The 26893-nt window shown below is 35.9% G+C and overlaps 1 protein-coding gene across 2 annotated transcripts in view; it reads right to left on the bottom strand.

Moving 5' to 3' along the window:
* Positions 1–26893, bottom strand: part of ZNF804A (zinc finger protein 804A) — a 168935-nt gene that overhangs the window by 21604 nt on the left and 120438 nt on the right. Inside the window, exon 2 of one of the 2 annotated variants that reach the window (XM_026109903.2) lies at positions 16537–16680. The exons of the other annotated variant lie outside the window; for it this stretch is intronic. Coding sequence (XP_025965688.1) covers positions 16537–16680 — 144 coding nt within the window. The remainder of the gene's footprint in view (positions 1–16536; positions 16681–26893) is intronic. 2 annotated transcript variants of the gene reach the window in all.

Below are 26893 nucleotides of genomic sequence, written 5' to 3'. Positions count from 1 at the left end.
TGAAAACATTGCCTTTTTCATTTTCATTCTGAAGGAATTCTCCAGCCACTGACATTCTACAGAACAGAGTTTGAGACCTACATTCTTCCAGTCACTTTCCATCTCCTCTAGCAATTGTTTCCAGAGAAAGTACAATTACAAGTTTAGATATTTAATTTACTGTAACACAGAAGAGTGGCTGAACTGGTGCAGAATTGGGCCTATCTAGCCCAGTATTCTGTCTTTGAACAGATGACATTAGGAGATGCTTCAGGAAGAATCCAGAAGCAGGTATGAAGCCTTCCCTCTTCTACTCTTCCAGATCCCAGCTATTTTTAGCTCAGGGTATTTCCTAAGCTTTTTGTGACTTCAGTAACTGCCAGAAGAGCTTTTCTCCAAGGCTTCACTTCAGAACACCTACTTTTTAGTATTTACATTATATTTTGGCATCGAATTAAACATGCTTTATATGCATTGCCTATGGAACCACACCCTCTGCTTTGTTTTGAAGCTCGTTCATTAATTTCATTTGACTGCTGCAGTTCTTACTGGAAAAATAGTGACCAGCCAGTCTTCTCAGTGAGCCCTCATTCTTACTCTCTTGAGCAACTATGTGCAGCAGCAGGCTTTGTTTCCTCACTGCTCACCCTTCCCCAGGCCGCAAATGAATATGTTAAACAACACTCTGCACTTCAGTGAGGGTATGTAGTGATGGTATCCTCTCTTTCCTGTCCTTTAATCAGTAAAATATTCATTCCAAGACCTTCCTTCTTTTCTCAAAGCTGTTTAGTTCCTTAAAACTTTTCATCAGAAAGTCTGTCAAAAGCCTTTTGGAAACCTAAACAGACTGTATTAGCTATACCACACCTATATGTGTTGATACTTTCAAAGGTTCTAAAATGTCTGAAAGGCAGGATTGCCCTTTACATGATGACTCTCCCCCTTCACATTTAAACAAGTTGATCCTTCCTTTGTACAATTCCTGAACTATTCCTCATCTTCTGCAATGGCTCTCTGGATTGGTTTATGATGGAAATGTCTTCAGTTTTCTCACTCTTAATCTTAAAGGTAATGGCGAGCCTGGGGTGACAATTATTTCTTCTAAGAACTGTTCTTTCTATATTCCCTGCTCTTTGAGGAGACAGAGTTGGCAGCTTGGTTTTCCAGGCTCAGCCCAATGGGAACATGATGATAAAGCTCTAATTATAGCAGATTTTGATAGGTTTACCTTTCACTCTTGAGGATTCTGAACAGAGTGAAACAATTAATTATACTGCCATTTTATCTGAGGTTATTAGACTTCAGAGCCAACAACTCTTTGAAGAGGAACAGTTTACATGCCTCTCACAGATACTGTGGGTTCCCCACTTCTGTGTAACTTCACCATCTTCAAGGTCAGAGAGAGAAAAATTTCAAAACTTAGATTCTAAAGCATGTCAGAGTAGTCACCAGGAAAAAAAAAAAAAAAAAAAAAAAAAACCACACACTTCTTCCAAATAACTTCCTGCTACTGTAGTTTCAGCAAATGGAAGTAAAATACTGAATTTAACTTCCATTCTCTCCAATTTGATCTAATTAGTGCCAGGGTAATCACACTGTTCATCTACTGACATGTAACTCAAATGCAGAAACTAGTGATTTCTGGTAACTGAAATACTTAAATACAAAAAGTACTATTTTTGCTCACCTCAAACCTATCTTTGCAATATCAAAGAATTTTACAGTGTAACAATTTCCTTTCCAGGTGCTAGGGTTGATGAGTACATCTGTATCACTCCATTCATCAATGAAATATAACCACTGCTGATAAAGAACATGGCAGCTTTTGACAGTGCACACCATTTGACAGCGCACACCAATTATACATAACAGCTAGGATGGGGAGGGAAGAAGATACTATAATCAGCTGAAGCTGCAGGGGGGATTAATGTAACAGAATCTAATTACCTGACTGGAATTTGGCCAGCGCACTGGAGTTAACATCCTTGCTCCTAAGAAAGAAGCCTTGGAACTTTAATTATCACAGTGGTCAAGGTCTTGGTTTTATGTCCTGGAGGCAGCAGCTCCAGCATCACAATTATATTGCGCCAGCACTGACTCAAAGGAGAACATGCCACCTGTTGAAGTACCACTATGGCCTGTAGTACACGGATGTTAATTAGCAGTCTTTTTTAAAAAATTATGAGTTGCTCTAATCTTACACAGTGTGAGATTTGATGAGATGAGAGCACTGGGTGGTACAGCTAATAAATCAGTTTACTGTACAACCACATTTCTTTAATGAACAGAAAATACCTACCTGGGACTTAGTAAAACAAGAGCCCTAGGCACACACTTGCAAAGTAAAATGCTGGATTTAATTGTTGCATTCTTTCTGAAACAGAGATTGCTGACCTACCACCAGAACATTCTCCTGTCGGGCACAACACTGAGTGCAAAATTTGACATAAGAACAAAAAAAAAAAAAAAAAAAAAAAAAAGGCCATTATAGAAGAATAACCAGTAGTAGAGGTACAATTTTCATAAGAAAATAACTTTTAAAAATTGACAAGAGCTGTCATAGTGTCAGGACAGGAGAAGAGCCAGAACAATTAACATATACTAGACTTCAATCTACTGGGAGGGAAAAAAGCAGAATTTGTTTTGGACAATTACAAATTAATAAATGGAAGTGTCAGTTCCTCTATAGTTATTTCTAGAGCACCCATTAAAGTGTACTGAAGGCCAAAACCTTTTACAGTCTCTGTCACAGTAGAAAACACACTATCATTATTTCATATTTCAGGCAATTTTACTGTCAATGACAGCAGTTATAAATGTACAAGAAAATATTTTCCTTAGCAGTATACGAAGAAGTTTACTTTGCAGAAATCATCTGTGCTCCCAGAAGTGAGTATTATTTTAGATTTTTTTTTTATGAACACTTATTTTTTTTTCAAAACACATGTACATGAATGAGTGCTTGAAAAAAGTGCTCAGGAGAGCATGCCATACCACTTCTTTATATTCTTCAGCTCAGCATGCTACCTGATTGGGAAAAGAAAGGGACCTATTCAGTGTCTATTGCTGCAAAGAACTGAGCAGACTTCTGCATTCCAGCAGCCGCTTCCCTCGGGCAGATGAGCTCTTCCTTCAATAAGTGCAAGGTCAGGCAGGGTATCACACCACTTACTGAACTCACAGGCTGTCCTGTTTTCCTGGTTCTAGCTCCCCATTAAATTCAGAGCTTGCACAGCACACAGAACCATGATCTTGTTTATGTGAGACTTGCTGCAAGAGCTAACTGAGCTTAAACCCATACTTCTGCTTTTTTTCTCCTACTTCAAAAATAAGAACAACAGGGTTTTATTCCTCTATAGAATTGTACACCACTCTGCGGTAGACCAAAAAAAGTTATATGCACTACTTAAATCCTGTTAGTCTCAATAGCCTACTTACAGATGAATTACATGCCACAGATAAATATTCCCCTTCACATGGCAACTCAAGGGGGTTTGCAAAGGAGTCAAACCTCTCCGTGCATACCCATAGAGGAATGCACAGAAACCCCTTTCTAGTGATGTATCTACGTTGTAAGATGAGCAGGTAATGAAGCTGTACTCAAAAGGGTCATAAACCTTGCATTTTTACTTAAATCCTTACAGTTTTCTAATGCTGAAAGAAGAAGAAACTTACACACCCAGCACTTTCTAATACACAATTTTTCTCCTCACTACTGCTTAGGGAAAATGATTTGATATTATTTTTGCCCTGTTGATCTTCTTGTTAATCAAGTCAGAGAGTTGAATCATTTGCTATTTTATCTTCCTTTTGTTCACAGTCAGATAGGTGTGCAGAGTGAAAGCAAAATACTAGAATGCCATTTTGTTATAACAGGCTATTTGAAAAGAAAATCCAGTAGTAGCAGAGTTGCAGGTATCATTGGGAAAGGACGAGCTATCATTTAAGATGTTATCCACCATATTTAATATAACCTTCCACCTCATCATCATAAATGAGGTTATTCACACCTATCATTTTAAGACTGCCCAGGTTTCACAATTGCAAATTCTATTTTCCAGTTGTTATGAACTTCAGAGTTCTGCTTGGGTTGCCACTGCTCACCCTGAAGTTCAGGGAATTATTTTTGATTAAAAGTAAAGGATTCTAAAACCAGCTTGGGAATAATATATGCCTTGCAGGAATTCCGGAATGCCGTAGATGGACCTCTGCTTCAGGCCTGACCTACTTCGATGCATTTGAACAAAAAAAATTCTCTTTGTAAATACTCCCTTTTTAGTTGTCCCTTTACTTTTTAGTTGTTAATGCCAATGATGTTGCTTGCCCTTGACAAACTTTTTTTGCTCTTCCAGCTCTGAGCTGAACTCAGTTATATTGGATCTAGTCATTTGAACTTTATCATGTTAATAATGTTGGTTGCCAAGGAGTAACTCAGAATAGAGCTTTCACTATGCAGAGCAAACACAAAGTACTCAATGAGCCGGTTACAACCTTTATAGACAAAGCAGACATGACAGATTAGGAGCCAAACACGTTCTCATTCGGTCATACATAATGCTCACAGACAGACAATAGTAATTTATCTAAGCTGGTATTTTTAATATATTTCTCATTATACTATGCATAACACTTTACTAATCTTATACAGCAGGCTGATATCAGGAAAATATACTAATTGTGGTATTCCTTAGCTTATATAGACTATAGCTAAGCCTGTAACTATGGATAGGAATGAGGGAAGAAAATGAAATAATCAAGATCAGTAGTATGTGTTGTATCAGCATCCTAACAAAGGGAAAAAGAAAGATTCATTAAGCAAGAAATAAGTCTTGAGATGGCATAGAAGAAAAGGCTCCTGCTGGGGCACAGAAGTGGGACTGCAAAGAGAATAGAAGAGACAGAAGGAGAGAAGGCAGCAACCTCTGTCTTACAAAACACAATAAGAAGGGTGCCATTCATGTTAGTTTAATGCCTGCTTAGCAAAACAGAGTGAACACAGCAAAGGATGATTTTGATAACTATCATCTTAATGCTTCATTTAGTTATTTTATCTTTTTGCAATTTGTTTCATTTGTGTGAATCCTTTTTAGAAAAAATATACTCTTCCATTCTTTGTCATACCTAGTGACAGCCCTGTCTCATACACTATCTTTTGTCTATGAGGAAAAGACTACCAGAGAACTTAAGCAAGTACCCTGCTTTCTAGTGCATTTGTGTGTGTGTGTGCCACCACAAAAACTGTACTGGCCGGGGCGGAGCTGCTTATCTTACAGGTCAGGAGAGGAACAATAGTAACGAGAGGCACATGCACAAAGGTAGTGGGGAGAACTGATCTTTGAGCAAATCTGTGACATCGGCCTTTAACCTCTGGTACTGGTGCAACCCTTCTCTTCCATGCTACTGTTTTAAGTCTCAGGCTTTGTTCCTAGCTTTGATGACAAGCAATTTGTAGACAGATATATTTCTGTGTAGTTATAAATGATAAAACACAATGAGATCCTGTACCAGATGTGAATATGCAGATGCCAGTGCAAGCAAGCAAATAATAGCTACACAAAAATATACAGAAGAGGTGGTCCAGAAGGTGGGGTTTTATCATTTAATAGACTTTTTTTAAATAGATTTTTAATTTCATTGATTCTCAGTACCAGAAAGGGGAAGCTGGGTTACAAATGCAGAGCTAACTTTTTGTGTTGAATTTTGGCAGCATTAACATATCAAGATGACAGCGGTCAGCTGTATCAGAGAAGCCGGACATTTTAAAAGTACCAGCATCAATCATGAATGAACTTGAACTAATATTATTTATTATTTATATTACTGTACTGCCAGGGGCCTCTGTCAGTTCTAGCTTAAGAGAAAATGCAACGTGCTGTTGTAACATACAATTCAAGGAAAGAGAAGGATGCCTGCAAGAGGGAGGCACAGCCAGAAAGACTGGTTGCATTTATACTGTCTTTTGCTGATTGAATGTCTTAAAAAACTAATTCAATCAAAAGACATCAACAATTTCAACTGTTTGGTGCTGAAGCAGTACTGTTCTATCACACATGGAGTTTTCAGAAGAAACTGAAAGGTTCTTTACAGAATATTTCAGATTTGTCATAAGGATGTTTGTCATGAAGCACAGGTGAAAGCACAGAGAAAAACCAGGGGTTATTACTGGAATAATGGCATACGGTATCCTTGAAATGAAGGAAAAGACTAGGCTGAATACAAAATACAAGGAAGAGGCACACTTCTAGCTTTCCTTTCCACTGACTCTAGAAATCTTCTTAAACAAGGGCTATTGTCTGTTTGGGCAGGCCTTGCCAATGGAGTTCAAAACAAACTGCATCCCTGCTTATTTAATCTGCCCCTTGAAATGCCCATGGAGCCCTTATTTAAGAGACTTTCTTATTCCACTCATCTGCTGCATGAGGATGGGGAAAATTTAATTCAATGAGTCACTCAGACCTTTGCAGGACAGCTGTAATTGTAGTGTTAATTAAAAAAAAAAAAAAATCAACTAACCACAGAAGCTCGAAACCAAAAAGCCACATGTAAAAGGCTCTCCAGTTAAGTTTTTCCAAGACTGCATGGACTGCAATTGGAAAAAAAAAACAAGAAAAGTAAGTATCCGAGTTCCTAGCTTAGACTTTGCTGAACATTCCTAGAGTGTTTTATGAACTTGAAGACATCTCTGTATAAGCTGCCATTGAACTGCAATTAAAATATTAATAATAACAGCAATTATAATTTCTAGAATGGCATTAGTCTGCCTAAATAAACTACAACTACAGGCATCTGATCTAGGCATACAACCTTTCCATATATTTACTACAAGTTAAATCCAGCGTCTTTGTGTATGCAGTGTGCAGACTGAATACGGATCATTATCCAGTTGAAACTAAGTATCACTTGCATATATTTTGTTTATCAAGCTACACCTCCTCACAAAAGGCAAAACTGATTGTAATGGCATGTTCCATCAACAGGTCAGAATCAAGCTTTCATAAGAACAAGTTCTTCCTGAAATGAATGAAGCACTGATTTGGCAAAGAATGCAGTAATTACCATACGACTTACTGTTGTTTGTACTGAATAGGTTGCTCAGGTCTTCCCAATGAAGTCTCATGTGTAAAACAGCACGTACATACAGTAGAGCAAAAAATATAATTCTAGCAGAGCTCCTGAGAAAAACAATCCTAAAACTCTTTTTTTTATTGCTAGCAAACACGAAACTATAAGGAAGCTTTTGCAGCATTAAATATGGAGCATTAGCCATTCACATACACCATTTAATTGTTTTAGCAAATTAAATAGTGTTATTTTCACAAAAAATGCTTCATTTTGAGAGGTCAGAATTTCATATATTACTAGCAACATATTAGTTTCTCTTTTATTGGAGAAAACTTAAAACTTTATTGTAAATAAATTTTTTCTCTATGATCACTGACAACTCAAAATGATGAAAGTAATAAAGTGCTTTTGATATTATTCATTACTTACACAGTTGAAAGACTAATCTATATTCTACTTGATTATTTTCAGGACAGCAATGGAACTGCATTTGGAATTTCTGAAAATTACAGAAAATTTATTCAGTTGATTGGTTGAACTTGACAGCCATAGTAATGTTAATATAAATTTGAGATTGATTATGTAAATGAATGAAAAGGAAAAATAGTATTTTTCTTGCAAATAATTGCGCAGCTGATCTATAGCCTAATATGACAAAGCACACAATAAGTAAACTATCATTTGATCTTGAAAATTGTGTATCACAAGTTTTCAATTGTTTCTCTCCATCAAAAAGGTTTGATATGAAAAGTAAATATTGTATGCCAAAAGATGCATTGCAATCTGCATAATGTTTCCGGAATCATGACTAGAACATTATATCATTTTCTATCTTCAAATCCTAATTATTACAGCTGTTCTTATCTTAGTGTTGAATGGAAAAACGTATTTCTTTATGCAACCATGGTGGCCAAACTGCCGAAACCTCAAAAATGCTGACACAGCAAAGTTAAGTTTAAAATTAGCCTTACGTTCAGCTAACTTACATGTAAAAAGTTTCATGAGTTGATTTTAAAAGACAAAGCTGAACTGAAACTGTAGAGTACAATTTTAAATAAAACAGTGAAACATACAACAGCAGAAATGCACACTGGGCAGAAGTCTGTACAGGACATCCTAAAGTAAATTATATGGTCCCTTATAAATTATTCCTTCCTTTTTGGGTTAGGGCTGTTTTTGGTTTTTTGTTTTTTGGTTTTTTTTTCCTCCCATTGAAGTAACACGGTCAATCTAGATTTGGAAAATAACAATAAAGGAGTAAAGATACAATGTGGAACCCAAGGTAGAAGTGGCCTACACACTTGCAGTAATAATGTACATTTGCCATTGTGTAGACAGGAATCTGATAGATGACAATAGCGTGGCACAATAGAAGATCTTAGAGTGAAACAGTGCTGAGACACCAAAGCACACACTATATGCATGATGAAAGCTGAAGCATTGTAAGTAGGGACTATCCACATGTTCAAAAGTGCACACTCGATCTGAACAAAAACGTTAACGCAAACACACCTGAAGTGGTGAAACCAGCCCATGGGGTGGTTGAATGGGACGCGTATTTTATTTGGACAGAAGCAGAGGATCAGTGATCTAACAGGTTATGAGGCTGAGCTGGATATTGGAAAGGTCAGAACAGAGGAGGCTGCAATAATTCAAGACAGGAAAAATAAAGAACTGAGCATAAATATCAACTTTCTAAACTCAGAAAGCATTTGCAGTTGACCAAGTCTACTTTTCCCTTAAAGAACAGGCTCCTTGTGGAATCTGAAGTGCAAGTGTATAGAGTTAATATTATGTTTGCAGACTACTAGTGTGACTGGATATACTTTTCTAGTGTAATTATGTTTGTTCTAAAAAAACCTCTTCAGAAAAAAATAAGTTAATTAGATAATCAAACATTATTGTAGAACAGAACTTCCTACACTGGAAAGAAAGAAAATGTTATGCAGTATCTTTCCAGTCAGTTATAATTATAAAGTAGGAACATAGTTATATGGCTTCTTTGGCAATGGGGAAACAGAATGTTAGTAATGAAATTGCATTTTGCAGTATTTATATTTTACTCAGGAATATCCTAATCTAAACTATCAGTACATGTTATGAACTAAAGAGTAAATACTCTATGAGACTGATGCCAATCAAGAAGCCAATTTTTGGGATTAAATTTATGGGTAAAATAAGTACTAGAAAGAAAATAAATCCCAGTTTTTTCTTTGACTCAGGAAACATAGTATGAAGTTTCTCTGTAAATAAAATATTAATTACTTAATTAATTATTAATTAATACACAGAAAACAAACTATTTAATTTTAAAATACTTTATGTAAAGCAGAATAAAGGCTATCATTTTCAGCATATCAGTGCAGACAGATTATTAACAGAGATCAGCAAAACACTTTTTAGTGTGCTTGTGTACTAACATAAAGGCATGATATTTCCTCTTTTTACTGAAACTTTCCACTTCTCATTAATTACATGCTTGCACTTAAGGACCACTTCAGAGAGGGCATGTCAGAAGCATTAGTACATCCCACCTGTCACTGATAGATGGCAGATAAGCACTGGAGTTTTAACGAATGCCATTTACATCATTTTTGAGATATGAAACACATGAATTTCTGTTGTCACCCAGGAGAAACTATGCCTTACTTTGTCATCAAAGGTGCTATCCAACTGCTGCATTCCCCCAGGCTCTCAGGACCAGAGGCAGAGCTTCAGTTTCATTTACAAGAAAACAACTACCTAAGGGAGGCAGGGTCAATAGCAAAATAACCACTGTTGATAGTCTATCAACCAAAAATAAACTCTCACTTAGAAATTTCTCTTTGGTTTTGTGCTTTGGACACATTCTTAAATTTCAATGGAGCAGAGATCCTCATTTCTGTTTCTCCCCTTCTTCATGGCCCAGTGCTATCCTGTTAGGCTGGCAATTTTGCCTTTCTTTTGGGAGCAACATTAACAGTATTTTTTGTTTTTAAATTGAGTTGAAGGACAAAGTAAAAATTCTATCACAATATTCTGTTCCTCTCCAGTGTTACCAGAAGCTCTTATGAAGATGTATAATTAACAGGCCTAGTGATGACCCTTATTAGTGTTACTGTCAGGATAACTGCTTAAAATTTCAATTACTTTTTACTTAAGAAAAAAACCCACAAAAGACCATTAAATAATGCAATATTCATGGAAAAAATGGAATACAGTGATAGTGCAGTGTGTGCTTGGAAGAGGAGGTGGTTGTTCTGTGGATGTATGTGTGAGTTACAAATATACATATATGTATACGCACACACCCAGCTGAACAGTAGTTAATGTTCACTTAATACTTAAAAGAGTTGAAAAGATGACCATCTTCTTTGAAGGAAAAAAAAGAAATGCATGAAAAGATGTAAAGTTACATTCTGTGAAATTTATAATAACAGCAAGAAAGAATTACACAAGATTCAGTTCAAATCATAACTTTTAAATCCTAATCTATGCTTTCTTAACATGCAGGAAAGTTAAGATTATGTGCACACAAGGACACACAAAAATGCTGCTTTCTTCTAACATGAGAAACAAACTGAGATCAGGGAAAGCATATGATATTTCTCCATTCCTGAAAATTTAAATGCAAGAATCCTGGACTATCTGGCATGAAAAGTGATAAGTCATTTAAGTACAAAGAAGAGAAAGTGCACTAAAAGGTGCACTAAAGGTGCTAAAAGGTACTGCAAAAAATTATTTTCACTTGCAAGAAATGGGAAAAGTAATGTTGTAAGTGCTTCCCAACTCTGTTTTCTACAAGTTACACTCTACAACGTGCAACAAGATTATATTTTTTTCAAGTGAAGACATGAAATAGCTGTCAATAGAACTGTATTTTTTTGTTTGTCCCACCATTCTTGCAGAGGGTCAGCTTTGCCCCCTCAATCACAAAAGACACACTGGTTTTGGACTGAGGTATTTATATGGGCATTTTTGTGATCTGTGATTAGCCCAGATGATGCTTGAAGATGTGATTTATTTCATCACTCTCAGGGATTCTGATGGCCGTAAGTTCTCACTACAGCCTTCTTGTCTATTCTGTCATCGTAAACATCCCCCTCTGGTAGGGCTCACTGCACAGTAACGTCCAACAAAATGTAACGCTATTTCAGTCAGCATTTAGTTGCACCAAGGCTGCCAACAGGTGACAGAGTATACAACAGTCAAGAGCTGCTGACCTCAGGCTCTGCCTCCAGCCTCTCCTCTCACACAAGACAGAATAATCAGATCAGTTCAAAGTGGAGCTCAGTTAAAGCAGAACATATGTCACAAACAAACACTGTCTTGCTCTGCATCCCATGCAGGATTAGCTTGGTTCTTTGTGATCGCCTTCACTCTTATTTTATCAGTTAAGCATCTCCTGTTAACCCACATGAAGAGCTAGATTTACAAGTTGAGAAATAGACGTTTTAATTTTTGTACTTCATTAAATCCCTTATTTTGAGCACCCCCAAAACTATGTCCCACTAGACTTTGACATCAGGTTTGGTTTTGCTTATGATGCAAATCTTGGGAAAATTTTTGAATTTCTTAAGGTTTTGTTTTGTACTAGAATAAAACTCGTTTGACATACTGCTCTAGAACAATACACATTTTTGAGGATCATTGTTGCTGCATTTCCAAGATGATATAAAAGATGAACTATGGTCAATAGTTGTGACTGCAACATCAGTGGCCTAATGATTTTTTGCCTTTGTCTTAGCTTGATCAAGTAGCATCAGTGTGACCCAACCTGAAAAAAACGCAGACCTGAAAAACATAAATACTGTTGGCTCCCAGTCAATAGCTAATTTCTTTCACTTTTACCAGGTGTGGGGACAGAACTACTATAGTACATGTTCTTATCTATGTAAATTCTGTTCTTCTTAATCCAACATAAACTGATGTAAACACAGAACAACCAAGGGGCAAAGCTGCTTTTGTAATTCTGCCACTACAAGTCACATTTCCCTTCAAATACATATAAAATTTTTGGCTATGTCTGAAGCTAGAAGAGGGGCAGCAGATTCATTATGAGCAGATACATTGCAATGTCCTCAACTGATCTACTCACGATTGGCAGATTCATCGCAGTACACCTTCTGCAGATTCTGTCCCAAAAGAACACTATGAATTTGGCTTTTTTCACTCTTCTCAACTGATTGTGCAGTGAAGGTAATCAGAAAGACATTGCCAGGTTGGGGAAAATTCCTATTTCTGTTATGTATTTTGTGCCTCTTGAAGTTATAGAGAAGAAAAAGCAGTGAGGTGTAATAACATCAGGTTTCAACAGAATACCGCTTCCACTGGCAACCACATATCTCCCCAAATTTCCTGAGGTACAGTAAACACAGTCTGAAAACTAAGTCATTCTTTCAAACAGGTTTTGTCAGTTTTTCTATCTGACCAACCATGAGAACCATGACCACTGAAGAAGGCTACATGAATTGCATAGGTATTCTTAACATATTGATAAAAAATATACCTGCAGGGTCATAAACTTTGTTTTAAAATGCTGTTTAAAGGAAGGCAGTGCTGCACCTTAAAAGTTTTTCAAGTTTTCTCTAATGAAACAAGGATGTTTTGTGAACAGCAACTGGCAGAAGAAAGAATGTATAGTGCCAAGTTGAAGGGAGAGGATATTTTTTAAGAGGAATACATCTACAATGAGATTTTTTAAAAGCTATAAGGATGACTGCAATGATTTGTTGTTTTGTTTTTAAATTGCAGAGGCATCAAACAACTGAGAGCATATAATTATCTTCGCTGAGAATACTGGCATCAAAAAAATGTGCTTCCTGCTATACTGCTCTCACCTTACGTGCTAAATACCTGACAGGAGACATAAATCTAGTAAAATTATGGTTTTATTATGCCCAATCATATCTTTCCACATCAACATTCCTTTTTTTTTCCTCCCAAACTCCATGAAATATTTATTCAAATGTATAAAGATGTTCAAAGTCCTGATTTCTGATTGGCTACAGATAGGTCTTCTCTAACCAATTTGACTGTAATATCCAAAAATGTGCAAAGAATAAAAACATGTAGACAGAGGATAAAAATGTAGACATGAGAAATCCATGGCTGGAATAGGAAAAGAGGATATCTACTAATATAGTCTTTCTGTATAATCTGGGCTTTAGTACTTCCACACAATTTTAAATACATTTTTAGAACACAGAGATGACTTTCATCCAGGCAGACATAGTTTAAGAAATGACTTCTGATTCTGCAGTGAAATTTTCACACTTATGATTTACTCTATCGTATTTGCATGCCTAGGTGAAAATACATTAGGGCTATTCATTTTATTTTTCATCAGAGCTTCTTTTTTTGTTTTGATTTGGAAGAGCACTCCTGGGAGAGCAAATAACATCAAGCTTGGGTGTACTGCTGTGATGTTAGGTGATTAATCAGAAGTCCTGTGATGAAGAGAAAGACTTTCAAATGCAAGAATAAAATCACTTAATTCTTAAAACAACAGGAATGACTTGAGGAATGACTGATGTAGGAGACGTAGCTCTGTCATCCGGCCTTCTTCAGTGACAAGGCAATACACTCACTGACTCTGAAAGACTATGAGACAAAGGTCATTCAGAGCTTTAGACTTAATGCTCAGCCACATTTATCAAGCTGCAGCATTTCTAGGAACACAGGTAGGACGTTTGTTCCCCTGCACGCCTACAGTGCTTCGGACAGCTCCTCGTGTGCTTCCAAATAGGCAAAAACCTGCACAGTATCACATAAATTTTTCACAGTCCTGTTGTGGGTCTCAAAAGCTGGATTCCATGCTTTTAGATCATCACAATCAAATAGTTATTATTGTATTAGTATATTAAATGATGCTGATTGTGCCTTAGTTACAATCACCTCTTTTCTGAACTGGGCTAAGAACACTTGAGTTTTTAAAAATCACTGTATTATATATATTTTTTTTTCCCTCTGGGTTTTCAAAGCAGACAAAAGAATTATTTTCTTCCATTATCACTGACTGCCTTCAATTTACTTTTCCAGCAATATTTCATAAATGCTACAGATATCACTCTCCAAACCATACTGTCAAAGCTAGGAACAAGGACATGTTAATAGAAGCACGTGACATTATGAAACATTGGTATGAACACTTTCAGGCCCTAAGAAAATGATAAATAGATGAAATAAAATAAGATTTGCCCTATCCTTTCTTTCTGGGCCAGTCAGAAGGACCTCATACTATGTCAAAGCAGATGTTCAGAAGCTGTATGACACAATAAATCAAAACATAACCAACCCCTGACTGTCCAGTAAGCTCCCCCTTCACAGGAGGAAAATAATTACAAAATCTTAGATTTTAATCCTGGGAATTTTCTGTGCTAGAAATTTCTGAATTGATGGGATGTTAAAATGAAAATCTTCTGTAATAATGTTGAGATACAGGAATCGGTAGTCTCATTTGTCAGTAGCTTTACAGAAAACAATCTTTTATCAGACAAGCATCCATAGAATTTGTTTTAGAGATGGAGTTAAACTGGAAACTGCTGTCCAATTTCCTATCAGGGACATTAGCTTTGTGGTTGCCTTACAGTGGAAGAGTATGAAACATCCAGTGTTTGATCAAACACACACACACACACACACACACACACACACGCACGCACTTGCCCTACACAAAAGAGACAGTGGCAGAATCTGCCACGCTTCTTCACATGCTGGTGCAGTGTTTAGCATCTTCTGTCTAAAGCTATTAAAAAACAAGATCAGTTATGCAAATCACCAAACACAAGTCCCTGTTCAGTCTCACAGCTGACCTCAGTTTCAAAATCCATTTTTCACCAATACTGAATAGAAAGAGAAATGAACAGTGCAGTCTTCAGGTTCTCATTATTTAAAAATGCTTCAAAATTCTGGCAGAGCCTGTGAATGCTGATGACTCAGCTTGTTCTCATCCTATTGAGAGTGGAGTACTTTTTATGGTGTCAGTTCCAGTGACTATTATTTCTCAGCTTTTCTTTTCCCCTCAAGCTAGGTTCAGCTCACTTTTTGAGTTAAAAAAAAAAGGGGGGTAAATCAAAGATTTAAATTTAGAATTATAGAAACACAGGAACTGCCAAAAAGATGCAGGCTAATGCTTCATCTGATGTAGAACCATACCTGTGAAACCAGCTAGAACAAGAAAAAGTCCTAAGAGAGTCCAAGTGTGGAAACTTCTGCCCATCACTTCCTTTTTGCTAAAGTCCATCAGCTAGATGTTGGTGTGTGATATAAAGCACACCATGAAGAACCAGTTCCAGTTGTACTTTAAATAAAAATAGTTGAAATTTGCAATAAATAGCTATAGTAAGCAATGAAGATGCCTACTAATTTCTCATCTAATATATCTTTCTTCCAGCTTCTAAAAGAATGTTATTGTTAATGAGATCCACATCTCTACTTCTCAACACAAAATGTAAAACTAATAGAGTAAATCATGGGCTAAATAAATATATCAGAGAGAGAGAGAGAGAGGGAGAGGGAGGAAGTGTTTCAGGGAAAAGTGCTGAAGGAAAGAAAAGCATATCATCGGTTTAAATAATACAGATGTAAAGTGCATGTGTAGCAGCTCTTCTGCTTTCACTCTAAATGAAACTACAGGGCAAGGGGAGATTCAATTAGAATGAAAAGCAATCAATCCAAAATCACTACCATTTGGTTTTACTAGTAGCTAGATCTCCATTTTATTTGACCAGATAAGAAAGATAAAGAATAATCACCATCTAAGTGGACTAAGTAAACTTTCTGTATAATTTTATCATTACATATCTCTTTGTTGGAGGCAAGATGCAGTTCTGACCACTCCAGAAACTATGACATGGCACTGGTATGCTATTGTCTTGAAAGACAGTCACTTTGTCTCCTTCTTGTGTGGAAGCACTATTTTTACAACATAATAGTAGGATGCAGAATTTGGAGGTGTGGTGATACTAAAAATGTAAACACCAGGGTTCCAAAGCTTACACACATCATATCATTAGCTGAGCCAAAAACTTATCATTACTTCAGTTTTTTTATCCTCAGTGGGTTTAAGTAAAATTATAACCTATTTCAGAACTGTATCTGTACCAAAAGAAAGTTTACCAAAGAATACGTCAAATTTCCTACATCTGTGGCAACAAATGCTTCCTAGTAATGTTAGGTATACCACAGTATGTATTTATACGCAAAATTAAACTGATAAAGAGTGATTTTTGCACTTCAGTTTTTCATTAAATATTTCTTCGTTCTTTCTTCCTCTTCACAATTAAATTGTTCACATTTCCCTTAGAGTGTTTCCCATTCTTTTCATCTCAGAATTTTTGGCTGTAAAAATCTCCATTCAGGATTTGTTTCTAAGAAAACTACCTATTTTGGTTCCCAGAGTCTGAAATTGAGGCACCACTGACACCTGTGATGTCCAAGCCAACCGGAAGGATACGGGCACCAGATCACATTTCAATACTCTACCTGGAATGCTTAAGTAGTAATTCCTCTTACCTGTTTGTGAGCATGATCATATGAGTTAATGTGATTGTCAAACTCCTGGTGTTTATAGTACTGCTTGTCACAGAGTTCACAGTAGAAGTTCGCTTTAAGATCTTCCAGAGCTTTTGCTATCGTGTTTTTCTTTTCAGCATAATCCTGGAGGGGGGGGAAAAAGTCATTTTAGTTTTCCCTCTGATGCTGGGAATGGATTTTGTGCTCTGCAGTTAATCATATTCGTAAACATTTACACACCCCCATAACTAAAAGCCTTCACATATTTGCTGTGTTACACTGCACATATTTACTGTATCTGCTGAGAAGCTCATGATTTGCACACTTCAGTTTGCTATACAGTTGACAGCTTCCCTTACGGGCCCTGCCAGATGCTGTGCTACAGAAGGATTTCCTCAGGTTCTGTCCAAATACAAATATTTATCGTACTGAAGGTTATTTTCAAGTAAATTTCTATCAAAAAGTCACTGCTCAAAAGATGTGGTAGGTAATGCACCTAAGCAAAATGAGCACGAGGATACAAACTCCAGCAATTTAGGTATCAGATTTTTACCATGAATTATGCGTATTAAAAAGAAGACAAATTAAAGAAACCCTGCTATGTCATATACAGATGAAAAATGATGAACATTTTCATAGCTGAGATTTATTAAATGTTTTTCATAGCTTTGGTATTTGTCATCCAATATTAGAAGGAAGGACACATACCTGTTTGCCACCCATTAGCAAAAAAGCATTACAACCTTGATTATTATTTAGTAATAAATTATATACAGGCAATACTTATTAATTTCCTAAATGTATTGACCATAACATGGCATGTTCTAAAAGAGCATGAGAAAGGTCTGTCATCTCGAGTTAGTTTAACACCAGTTAAACACATTTAACTTCAGTGAAATGACTCCTGTTATTGAGAAGTCTGAGATAGAATCGCACCTTAAAATCACAATTGCTGTAAATATTGTTTACGAAAATATACACGAGGGGGTGTATTTATCTATTATTACTTATTTCTAAAAACCGAATCATTGTGACCTCTCTGAAACTGACTGTAATGACTGCCTGTTTCTCTCTTCTTCCTTGTTCAATTAGATTAAGATAAAATATGAAAATATGATCTCATAACCATCATACCTAAAATTAAGTTAATTTTGCAAAAAAAGAAAAAGGCTATTTGCAAGCAAATTTTAAAGCTTGTTTACTTTCAAGTACATTTCAGGAGTTTAGAATGGAAAATTTATTATTATCACATTTTTATATCTTCTTAACAATGATGTTTATTAAAAAAAGAGGAATAATAGTCATATCCACAAGGACATTTAAACTGGTACTTTAAATATAATTCAGTGTAACTGGACTGCTAGCAGATACTGTTGATTTGTGTCCAGAAGTATTCCCTCATACAACTTCATTCATTAAAACTATAAGGTAGAATCATGAAAAGAACAGTAAAAATCATGTCAGAATTATACTTCCAATACAAGCTCACAGGTGAGGAATTCACACATTTCAAAACACACTTTTATATGATGGTTCATAAAAACTAAGTTCCATATACAAACATAAAGTCAGTCAGCGTATCATTTCAAGAAACTGAAATATTTCACACTTTGAAGTATATTTATGGTATATGGAAATCTATTTTGGAAACTCTGCACTTAATTCTGTGTATTAACTAGTAAGGAAGTATAGCTTCTGAATCACTTTAGTTATTACTAAAGTGTCTATGCGGTAGAGACAGCGTATTTAAAACCCTAAGTGGACACATTCCCCCGAAACAGCTTAGAAGTAATGCTTGTAGTCCCCAAAGGGATCCCATCTAATTTTGCTTTTTTGAAACACAAATAATAAGAAGAATTTGTGGAATTTGGGGATTATCAGAGCTCTGAAATATCATATAAGCCATTTGTGAAGGACAAGGGCAAATTTGACAGGTTATAAAACAAGAACAGTGTTCTGTTTGACAGTAGTCAAACTATTTCTCTATACAAAGACCTCAAAATACATTATCGATTAACACTGGAGCAAAATTTTGCAAGCCTTACTAATGTAGTATAACAGCTTGAATAATGTTATTTAACTTCATTGGCATTTCTCTTGACATAAAGTGCCATTTTTGAAACAAAATACTTATTAGCAGAATCTGATCTCATTGGGATCTACTTTGCAATTATATTTGACATGCCCAATATATCATAATAGAGCAGAGACACCACAACTCAAACAGCTTTACTGCAAAGTAACAAAATCTCACAGTGGTCTGTCAGTGGGGATTCTACTACTAAAGTCCTTCAAGTAGGGTTCAGGGGCAGGGGACTAATTTTATTTTACAGTACTACATTAAAATTTCAGAGGCAATGTAAAAAATATCACCACAGTCATCTAAAGTAGATTCAAATAAATATGGAGAATATAATGATGGAATTTGATCACACACAAGAGAGGAATCCACCCATTCCCTCCCCCCACACACACTTCTAAATGATGAGATCTGCAAAATCTTGAAAAACTAGAAATATCTGAACCTTGATAACATATGAATGGCATTTCTGGATCAGATCAACTCTTTGAATCTATGTAAAATTTTATTTTATACAACTAAGGCAAAGTGACCCTTAACTAAGGACCATTCCTGTCTTTGTTTTGAACCTGCATTCTTCTAGTTTCATTTGTTCTTATACTGCAAGAGGTTGTAAATGTTCATTCTTTATTCCTTTTATGCCATTCATAATTATACGAATCCCCATCACGTTGTCTGTTGGGTATCTCTCTCCAAACTATATAATTCTAGTTTATTTAGTCATTCCTCATATGCAAGCCATTCACTATCTTTGCTTGTCCTTTGCACAGCCTCCAAAGTTTTCCTCCAAAGTTTTCCCGTTATAATCTGTCTCTCTGAAAAGAAGACATGACGAAAGGCTACATGATAGTGCCATACAGTACTATATTAATGTTTTCTATTTTGTTCCCTATATTTTTGTAATAATTCTTAGCATTTGGATTTTTTTTTTTTAATCACCATAGAGCACTAAGCCAACATTTTTATAGAACTGCTTTATCACCTACATCATTTGCTGCTGCTGCACAATATTTTGCTGGCAGGAGAATTTTCTTATCCAATTACTAATCTTCACTGGACTTGTGAAACTGTGTGCATGAAATAGAGTAATCACGAAGTACTACGCACAGCATGGGAGAATGCGGTGCCTCTTTAAAAACAGTGGCAGATGATCATTAGTATGATGTATATGAACACTCCAAAATGCGTCCATCAGCTTCTACAGTAGGAACAATGGCTGTCAATCAACCTAATTGTCAAGATATCCTCTTGTGATCTAAACATGGACAAAAGGCATTAACTACTAATTGTGGACAGTTAGACACCTATGTGCAATATATGTTTGCATTTCATAATTTCTAATGAAAGGGTGTTTATTTTTACAAAATTTCACATTACTGGCGCTTTAAACAACTGTGAAACATGAAAAAGGTAGTTTCTTCATGTTATCCTCTAAAACTACCAGATGAGACTTTAATTTGGTGGAAAATGATACTGAATCATTTCTCCAAACATCTTTGTTTATTTTTTTAAGGTCAGGCCTTTCCAAGACACCAGACTGTTTTATTGCACACTTGCATACAAAAAACCTCATCCATTTCCCAGTTGCATCAAAGCCACTACTGAAAAAGGACTCTAAACTCCACTGACAGATCTATTCTTGTGTAACCGATACCTCTCTCTGGTGCTTAAGAAACAATGCAGAATTCTAGAGATTTCCTACAGCTGTGGTATTCGCCAGGCTGTGTGAGAATTAAAAATAAATTACCATTGCTGGATGGCATTGGGAACTGAGGAAAGCCAGATTTCAAGGTTGGATATGGAATGAAAATATGAGAATACAGGCTGCTGATTCTCCATCTATTAAATTATTTCTATTGATTTCGAAGAGCAGCACTACCTTGGAAGAGGAGGCTTTTGCTAGCTCTATGAATTCTGATCAGAGACAGCTGTCCAAAAACTGAGTGTAAGAAATCATAGTTGCTGGACCTTGATAGTACTAGGCAATGTATTACTGTCACTGGCCCAGATACTCATTGGAGAAGAATATTCTCGGAGTAAAGCAGTAGCCAAAATTCACTTACAATAGTTAGATCAAGCTTAGTCTCAGTTTCATCAAAAGACCTGCAGACCATAGTGGAAGTTTAAAAAGATAGTTGAAATATGAAACTGAGAACTGACTGTGACTTAGTTTCATTATTTTTTCCTGAAAGGCTTACTATCTGAAAGCCTACAGCTATAATTCACTGTAGCTCTCTTTCATAATTTATATGAAAGATCTCTAGTAAGTGATCACATCCATCAGCTGGCTTTATTTCCCTAAATCCATTTCCTCCATCCCCCAAATCTTTAAGTCACTGCAAATGCTACTGCAAGCATCTGACAAATTGTATTAAGAGCCACCTTCATCTGCAGAGGTGCTACTTCGAACTAACTAGACTAGACTTTCTGATCACATTATATGAAAGAAAAAGAAGGAAGGAAAACTACAGAAGCATTTATTTACCACTTCACATAGATATCTCTGGAAAGTTAGCTGGATCCCTCAATCTAGTGGATATTTTTATGGAGCGCACTTCAGGCTCATACTTCTACCTTTGTCTGCAGAAAGATTAAACAGAAAAATAACAGAATGTGAATTTACACTGTATGATCTAACCCATGGTGACTGCCAGTGTGAATATTCTTGCTCCACAATTAATGTGAGCTCCTTTTATCGGAGTAATAAGCTATTTTGCATTTATTGTAGTCTTAAAAGGGTCAGGCATGCAGTTACTGCGAAGTAAAATATGTTACAGAAACAGACCCCTTCCTACTTTGTGGTAACTTACTGGCAGAGTCATCCCTTAGGAGGATTAGACTACCCTGATCCAGAGGATCAGACCACATTAGATCTGACAGATGTTCCAGCACAACCTCATCTCACAAAAAATATTTAAAGCATTTTTCTGTTCCAATACCCCCAAAAAGCAAATTTATATTTGGAAAGTGGTCACAAAACTCCAGCTAATTCTCTTACTTTTATAAAAACATTCTATATAATTGCTGAATTTACATGAAAGGATGCTACTTAAAAACTCGTTGTTACCAAAAAAGAAAAAAATAAAAGAAAAAATCCAGGGAAAAAGAAACAGACATAGATTAAGAGCAGACATCCCTATAGTCAATTAACTGGAAAGGCTATGGATACAATTAATAGTGATTCCTTAGTTTCTGGTATATTCATTACAGTATTATAAGGACTTATGAAGAAGCAGATTTCACTGAATAAAATGTATAATTTACTAATATCTGCTCTGCTATCTATCTTGCTATTACTATGTGCATATAATTTTTTTAATGTCTTCACATATCACTTTTTTCTCCTGTAAGCAATCCATATATCATCCACCAATGCACTTGAAGGAATAAATAAAAAATCAGAATACATTAATGATATTAATGCACTCTAAGACCAAATCTAATTATTTATAAGGTTCTTGTTCTTATTAAGACGGTGAGGTCAAAGCAAAAGGCAGTTAGATACACTGAACAAATTACTCATTGATTTTAACAAATTCATTTCCATGCAGCGTATAATGAGTTTCAGTTTCATACCCAAGTTTAAAAGGAGACTGGCTGGGAAAACAAATACCAGCAATATTGTCAGATCTTTTTGGTTACCTTATTCCAAACTTGCCCATTAACTGTGAGATATGATAACAACCTAAAAACCAAGAGGTCATAAACATCAGATGATATTTCCTTTATTTCTTGATCCTTTCTGGCATTCTCCTTTCAGGTAAAGGAAGAAGTTTCAATTAGCAATGACCCCACTATTTCACTGCTCTACTGTCCTAGATAATTATGGGCCCAATAAGGAAGTAGTACCACAAAGACCCCTATGCTACCTGAACATCACAGGCTGAAAAAATCCCCCCAACCTTTATTTTCTCTTCAAGATTATCTGCAGAAAATCGACTCACCCAAATCAAAGCACTTATTATATACAAAGGAGCTAATGAGTAGTCTGCTATGTGTGTGCTTGAAAATGCTATTGAAGAGGTGCAAATAATTACAAAACTCTTTCCTCATCTTCCTAATAAACACATAGACAGTACATCACGCTTAAGTACATACCCTATTAGCATAATTAACAGTGAAATTAAAAGGAAATATTAAAACTGATTCTGTTAGTGCTGTCTTCTGTCTAATACCATTCTGATTTTTTGAAACACCAAATTTCTAACCATATCTAGTAATGTGAACACTTATGTAGCTGAATTCTGCACTCCTTGCACTTTACCTGAACTTAATGTGATGAGGTGGATGTGAATGGGGACAAAGTTGGACTTAGAAAGCAAACAACATAAAACATCATCCTGCAATGTCAAGATTGAATTAAGTTCAAAGGAAGCTTATGATGAGACAGCAATTTGTTATCGGATTTGTTTGTCTCATTAACTTACTTAAAGCACTTTTATATATGCAATTACTTTTAACTGGGACTCAAAATTACTTGATTGGCTTTATTTGCCATTAAAATTAACTGTTGTGCCTGTATCCAGAATTATTTCCATTCTAGTGCTTTAAAACCTATTTATAGTCAGAGCAAGCACTTAAAAAGATGACAGTGCTTGTCACAATTTTTTGCTTGGACACTAGTATTAAAATGGGGCTCTTCATCACCATTTATGAGAAAACAAACATAAGTCTAGTTGTAATGGAGGAAAAGCAATCTATCCCACCTCTGTCACTAATCTTCTGGAGTCCGTGCGAGACAGAACTGAAGAAGCTTTTGCTGTAGAGAGGAACGGTTTATCCCTAGAGAGTGAAATAGTTTTCTTAGATCTACCTTAAAAAACCCTCAACTTTTTCACAGAATATTTATCATTGCTACACAATACACAGAGGAAGAGCAAGCCCAATATTAGTCTCCTTTACTCCTCCACCTTAAAAAGTCCAGACACTCACCCTAATTAGGATAGAACTTCAGTTTAAAAAAATCTTGGGGTTGATTTTTGGAGTTTAATTCCCTTATATAAATATCTTTTTTTTTTCATAGCTACTTATTATAATTTCAGTGACAGGTTAAATATCTAATGTAATTAGGCTCTTCTGAAAATTAGATCCTCACAACATCATAACAAAATAAGTGCCTTTTAACCCTGCAGAACTTGCACTCTTGAAGATGGACTGAAAACTAATCTTCAGCATAAAAGCCAAAACCAGCAGCAGATTTAAATCTTTATGCCCAGCAGCCCTCAATATAAAGACAGTATGACAACATTGCATAAGTTGTTTCATAAACTCATAAAGGGCAAAGGAGAGGGAAAGGGGAGTTGTTTGTTTATTTTACATGAAGTTAAGACTGCCAATTGACTGGTAGCCATTAACTTGAGTAAAAATGTTGCCCTAGAGCTCTTCAAACATTAATTTGTTTGTGTAGTTAGTTTTCAGCTTAGTAAAAATTGCCAGTTAAGCGAGCTATGACTTCATCTCGAACTAAACAGCAGTCCGAACTACTAAACTCCTCTGTGCTGCGGTTGGCTCCTCGACTGACCTCTTTTAAGCCAGTCCTGCTAAGTACAGGGTATCAGCATTCAAGAGACTTTTTATGTCTCATACCAGCACATACCTTTATTTCAAACATTACACAACCAATTATCAGGCACCAAAATAATAACAGCAATACAGAAGAAAACAACAAGAAAAGAGAAAGAAAGCTAGGAAAACAGAAAATTGGAGTCAATCGCATAAATATTTTTAACTTTAAATATGTGATTGATCAATGGGACAGCTTACACACTGAAGTCTGTTTATCTATATTTCCAGAACTGGAGCTCTTGGTGATTATCAAGTTCAGTTTTCATAGCTTTGGCCGCTGTGTTTGATTGCAATAATTCTTTTTTTCTGCAAAGATAAGTTTATCATCATGATCCTCCATAGTGCTTTTCTTGCTAAGCATTCAAAACATTATTTTTCCTATATTTTTTTTATTTTCTGTTTCTATGTTTTTTTTTTTTTTTTTTTTTTTTTTGCAAAGAGAAAGCAAAATGGAATATAATCATCTTTTGTATGGAATTAAAGATCTTTCCCCTTTCATTGCTCTTAAGAACACTATTTCTCAATGACTGGTTAAAATTGCAAACCGTTCTGCTTTTAAATAGAGAACTTTTTGTTCTTTAAATATAAATCAACGACTCCAAAATATGGTTATTATATTGTATATTTGCCCTACTGAGGAAGTCTCAAACCCATATTTTAGTTTAAATATGTCCCCCGAGCTTTTACAGTCAGCGTGTTTGTTACGAACAAAGCACTACGGAGCTTAGAATGATGCCGATCGAAGTAAATGCTCATTGAAATCCTGACAGAGGGCTCAGTGCGTTTTCTTTACAGACCCTGTTACTGATTCCATTTTACTATGGTTTTCCAGACCATTAAACCTTTTCATGCAAATTTACTATCTTTTTATAGCTTCAGGGACCCATCATTACTACCCTTACTTTATGTGTTTTGAAGTTATGTGCCACAAGCACTTAAATATCAAGTCATTGGAAAGATACCTTATAACTGGGCAGGTCTAAAACACTCATATGCAGGGTTGTATGTTTCTGCCCTAGAAGTGCTGGAAGCAGACAGGAGACACTTATCCCACTGAAAAGGAGTAACTCCCAAACAGATATCTGGCTATTAAATGGAACTCATCATACAGGGCAGTGACAGCATACTTTAAATTTTAGGAGTTGTCTCATGAAAAAAAACCCTTGAGAATTAGACTATTCAATTCCTTCAGTTGACCACTTATGAATATGTATGAACTTAAGGTTTGCATTATATTATTAGGTTGCACTATGATTATAATTTACTTTCCTAATCCTCAATGTCTCAGTGTCACCATAGTCAGAAAAAGACTGCATCTGGGCAGAAAAAAAGTGAGAAAATGCACTATTTCCTTTGGCATCTTTAAATGACATGAATAAATCTTTTTCTCCCCACCACCTAAGAATCTCTTCTTTTACACAGTGTTGTCTGTCCAAGAGAGTGACAAAATTTCTCCAAAGCCCACAGAAAAAGTCTGTCCTAATTGGAAATGGAATTGAGTTTATATGTCCCATAGAGAAAGATTCCTTAAAAAAAAAAAAAAAAAAAAAAAAAAAAAAAAAAAAAAGAGAGAGAGAGAGAGAGAGAGAGAGAGAGAGAGAAAGAAACAAAAAATACAGACTTGCAATGGTGAAAATAGAGGTTACTGATACCAGACAGTCTGGAATTCTGTCCTTTCAGAACAGAAACATCAACATTTCAATTTTGTCATCATGGGCATGCATGACATGTTTCTTAGTCCAAGGGGACTTGGAAGTATGGAAACACAGTAGGTTTCTGATATTACTTTTTCTACTATAAAAGCCTATTGTTTTTTTCTAATGTAAGAGTCTGTTGTTCTGGCTTTTCTTTACAGTAGCTATATTCTTCAAGCGTTGCCCTGCTAACACATTTCACTCATCATGTGCACATGCACTCCCAGACACCCAGTCTCCCTCTTTCCCACACAGCTAGAGGAAGTGGGATCAACTGACTGTCAGCTTTCCTGGCAGTGGAAAATGTGGGTGTTTGAGAACAGGGATACAGGCTGATCACAGAAGGCATGGCAATAAATCTGCAGTTTTTACTGCAAACGTCCACCTTCTAATTTTGGGTTGATTCAACATATTCTTCATAAGCGTAATCAGGAGATGGTCAGTCTAACTGAAAAGAGACAGTAAGACTACACTGACAAAGAAAAACTATCAGTGTTTTCAAATGCACGGACTATTTTTGAAGACAACATTCTTTGCATTTTGAAGACTGTAAAAGTTTTGTGAGCTGACAAAGCATGAGGAGAGGCCTGTAGGAATGCTTACTTACCCTGGAGGATCTAAACTATCTAAACTATAAGTGAGCTTAATGTATTCTTAAACCCATATATATTGTCTTCAAGATGAGACAGACCTGGTCTTTGCTCTCTCCAAAATGTAACAATGTCGTGAACTCCTAGGTAAAGTCCAGCTGCCACTGAAGCAGCACTAAATACAGTGTCAGAACATACCATGGAGGAGGATTTTCTGGAGGAGGATTGTTCAGGTCCAGGCAGGCCTTACTTAACCTGACCCATGGCAAATATCTTTTGTCAATAATTTTAAATTAGTTTCTCATACTTTTTTTAGTTTTGTGAGAAACGAATGGCAGGCAGAACTTCTATCATTACTATGACCCTTACTTATATAAAAAGTTACATAATAGATGCAACTCATGAGAATAGCTACTTCATGTGAATCA

The sequence above is a fragment of the Dromaius novaehollandiae genome, chromosome 7 (assembly GCF_036370855.1).
Source record: "Dromaius novaehollandiae isolate bDroNov1 chromosome 7, bDroNov1.hap1, whole genome shotgun sequence".
Lineage (NCBI taxonomy): Eukaryota > Metazoa > Chordata > Aves > Casuariiformes > Dromaiidae > Dromaius > Dromaius novaehollandiae.
Note: the sequence above shows the minus strand (reverse complement) of the source record. Positions and strands in the feature narration are given on the sequence as shown.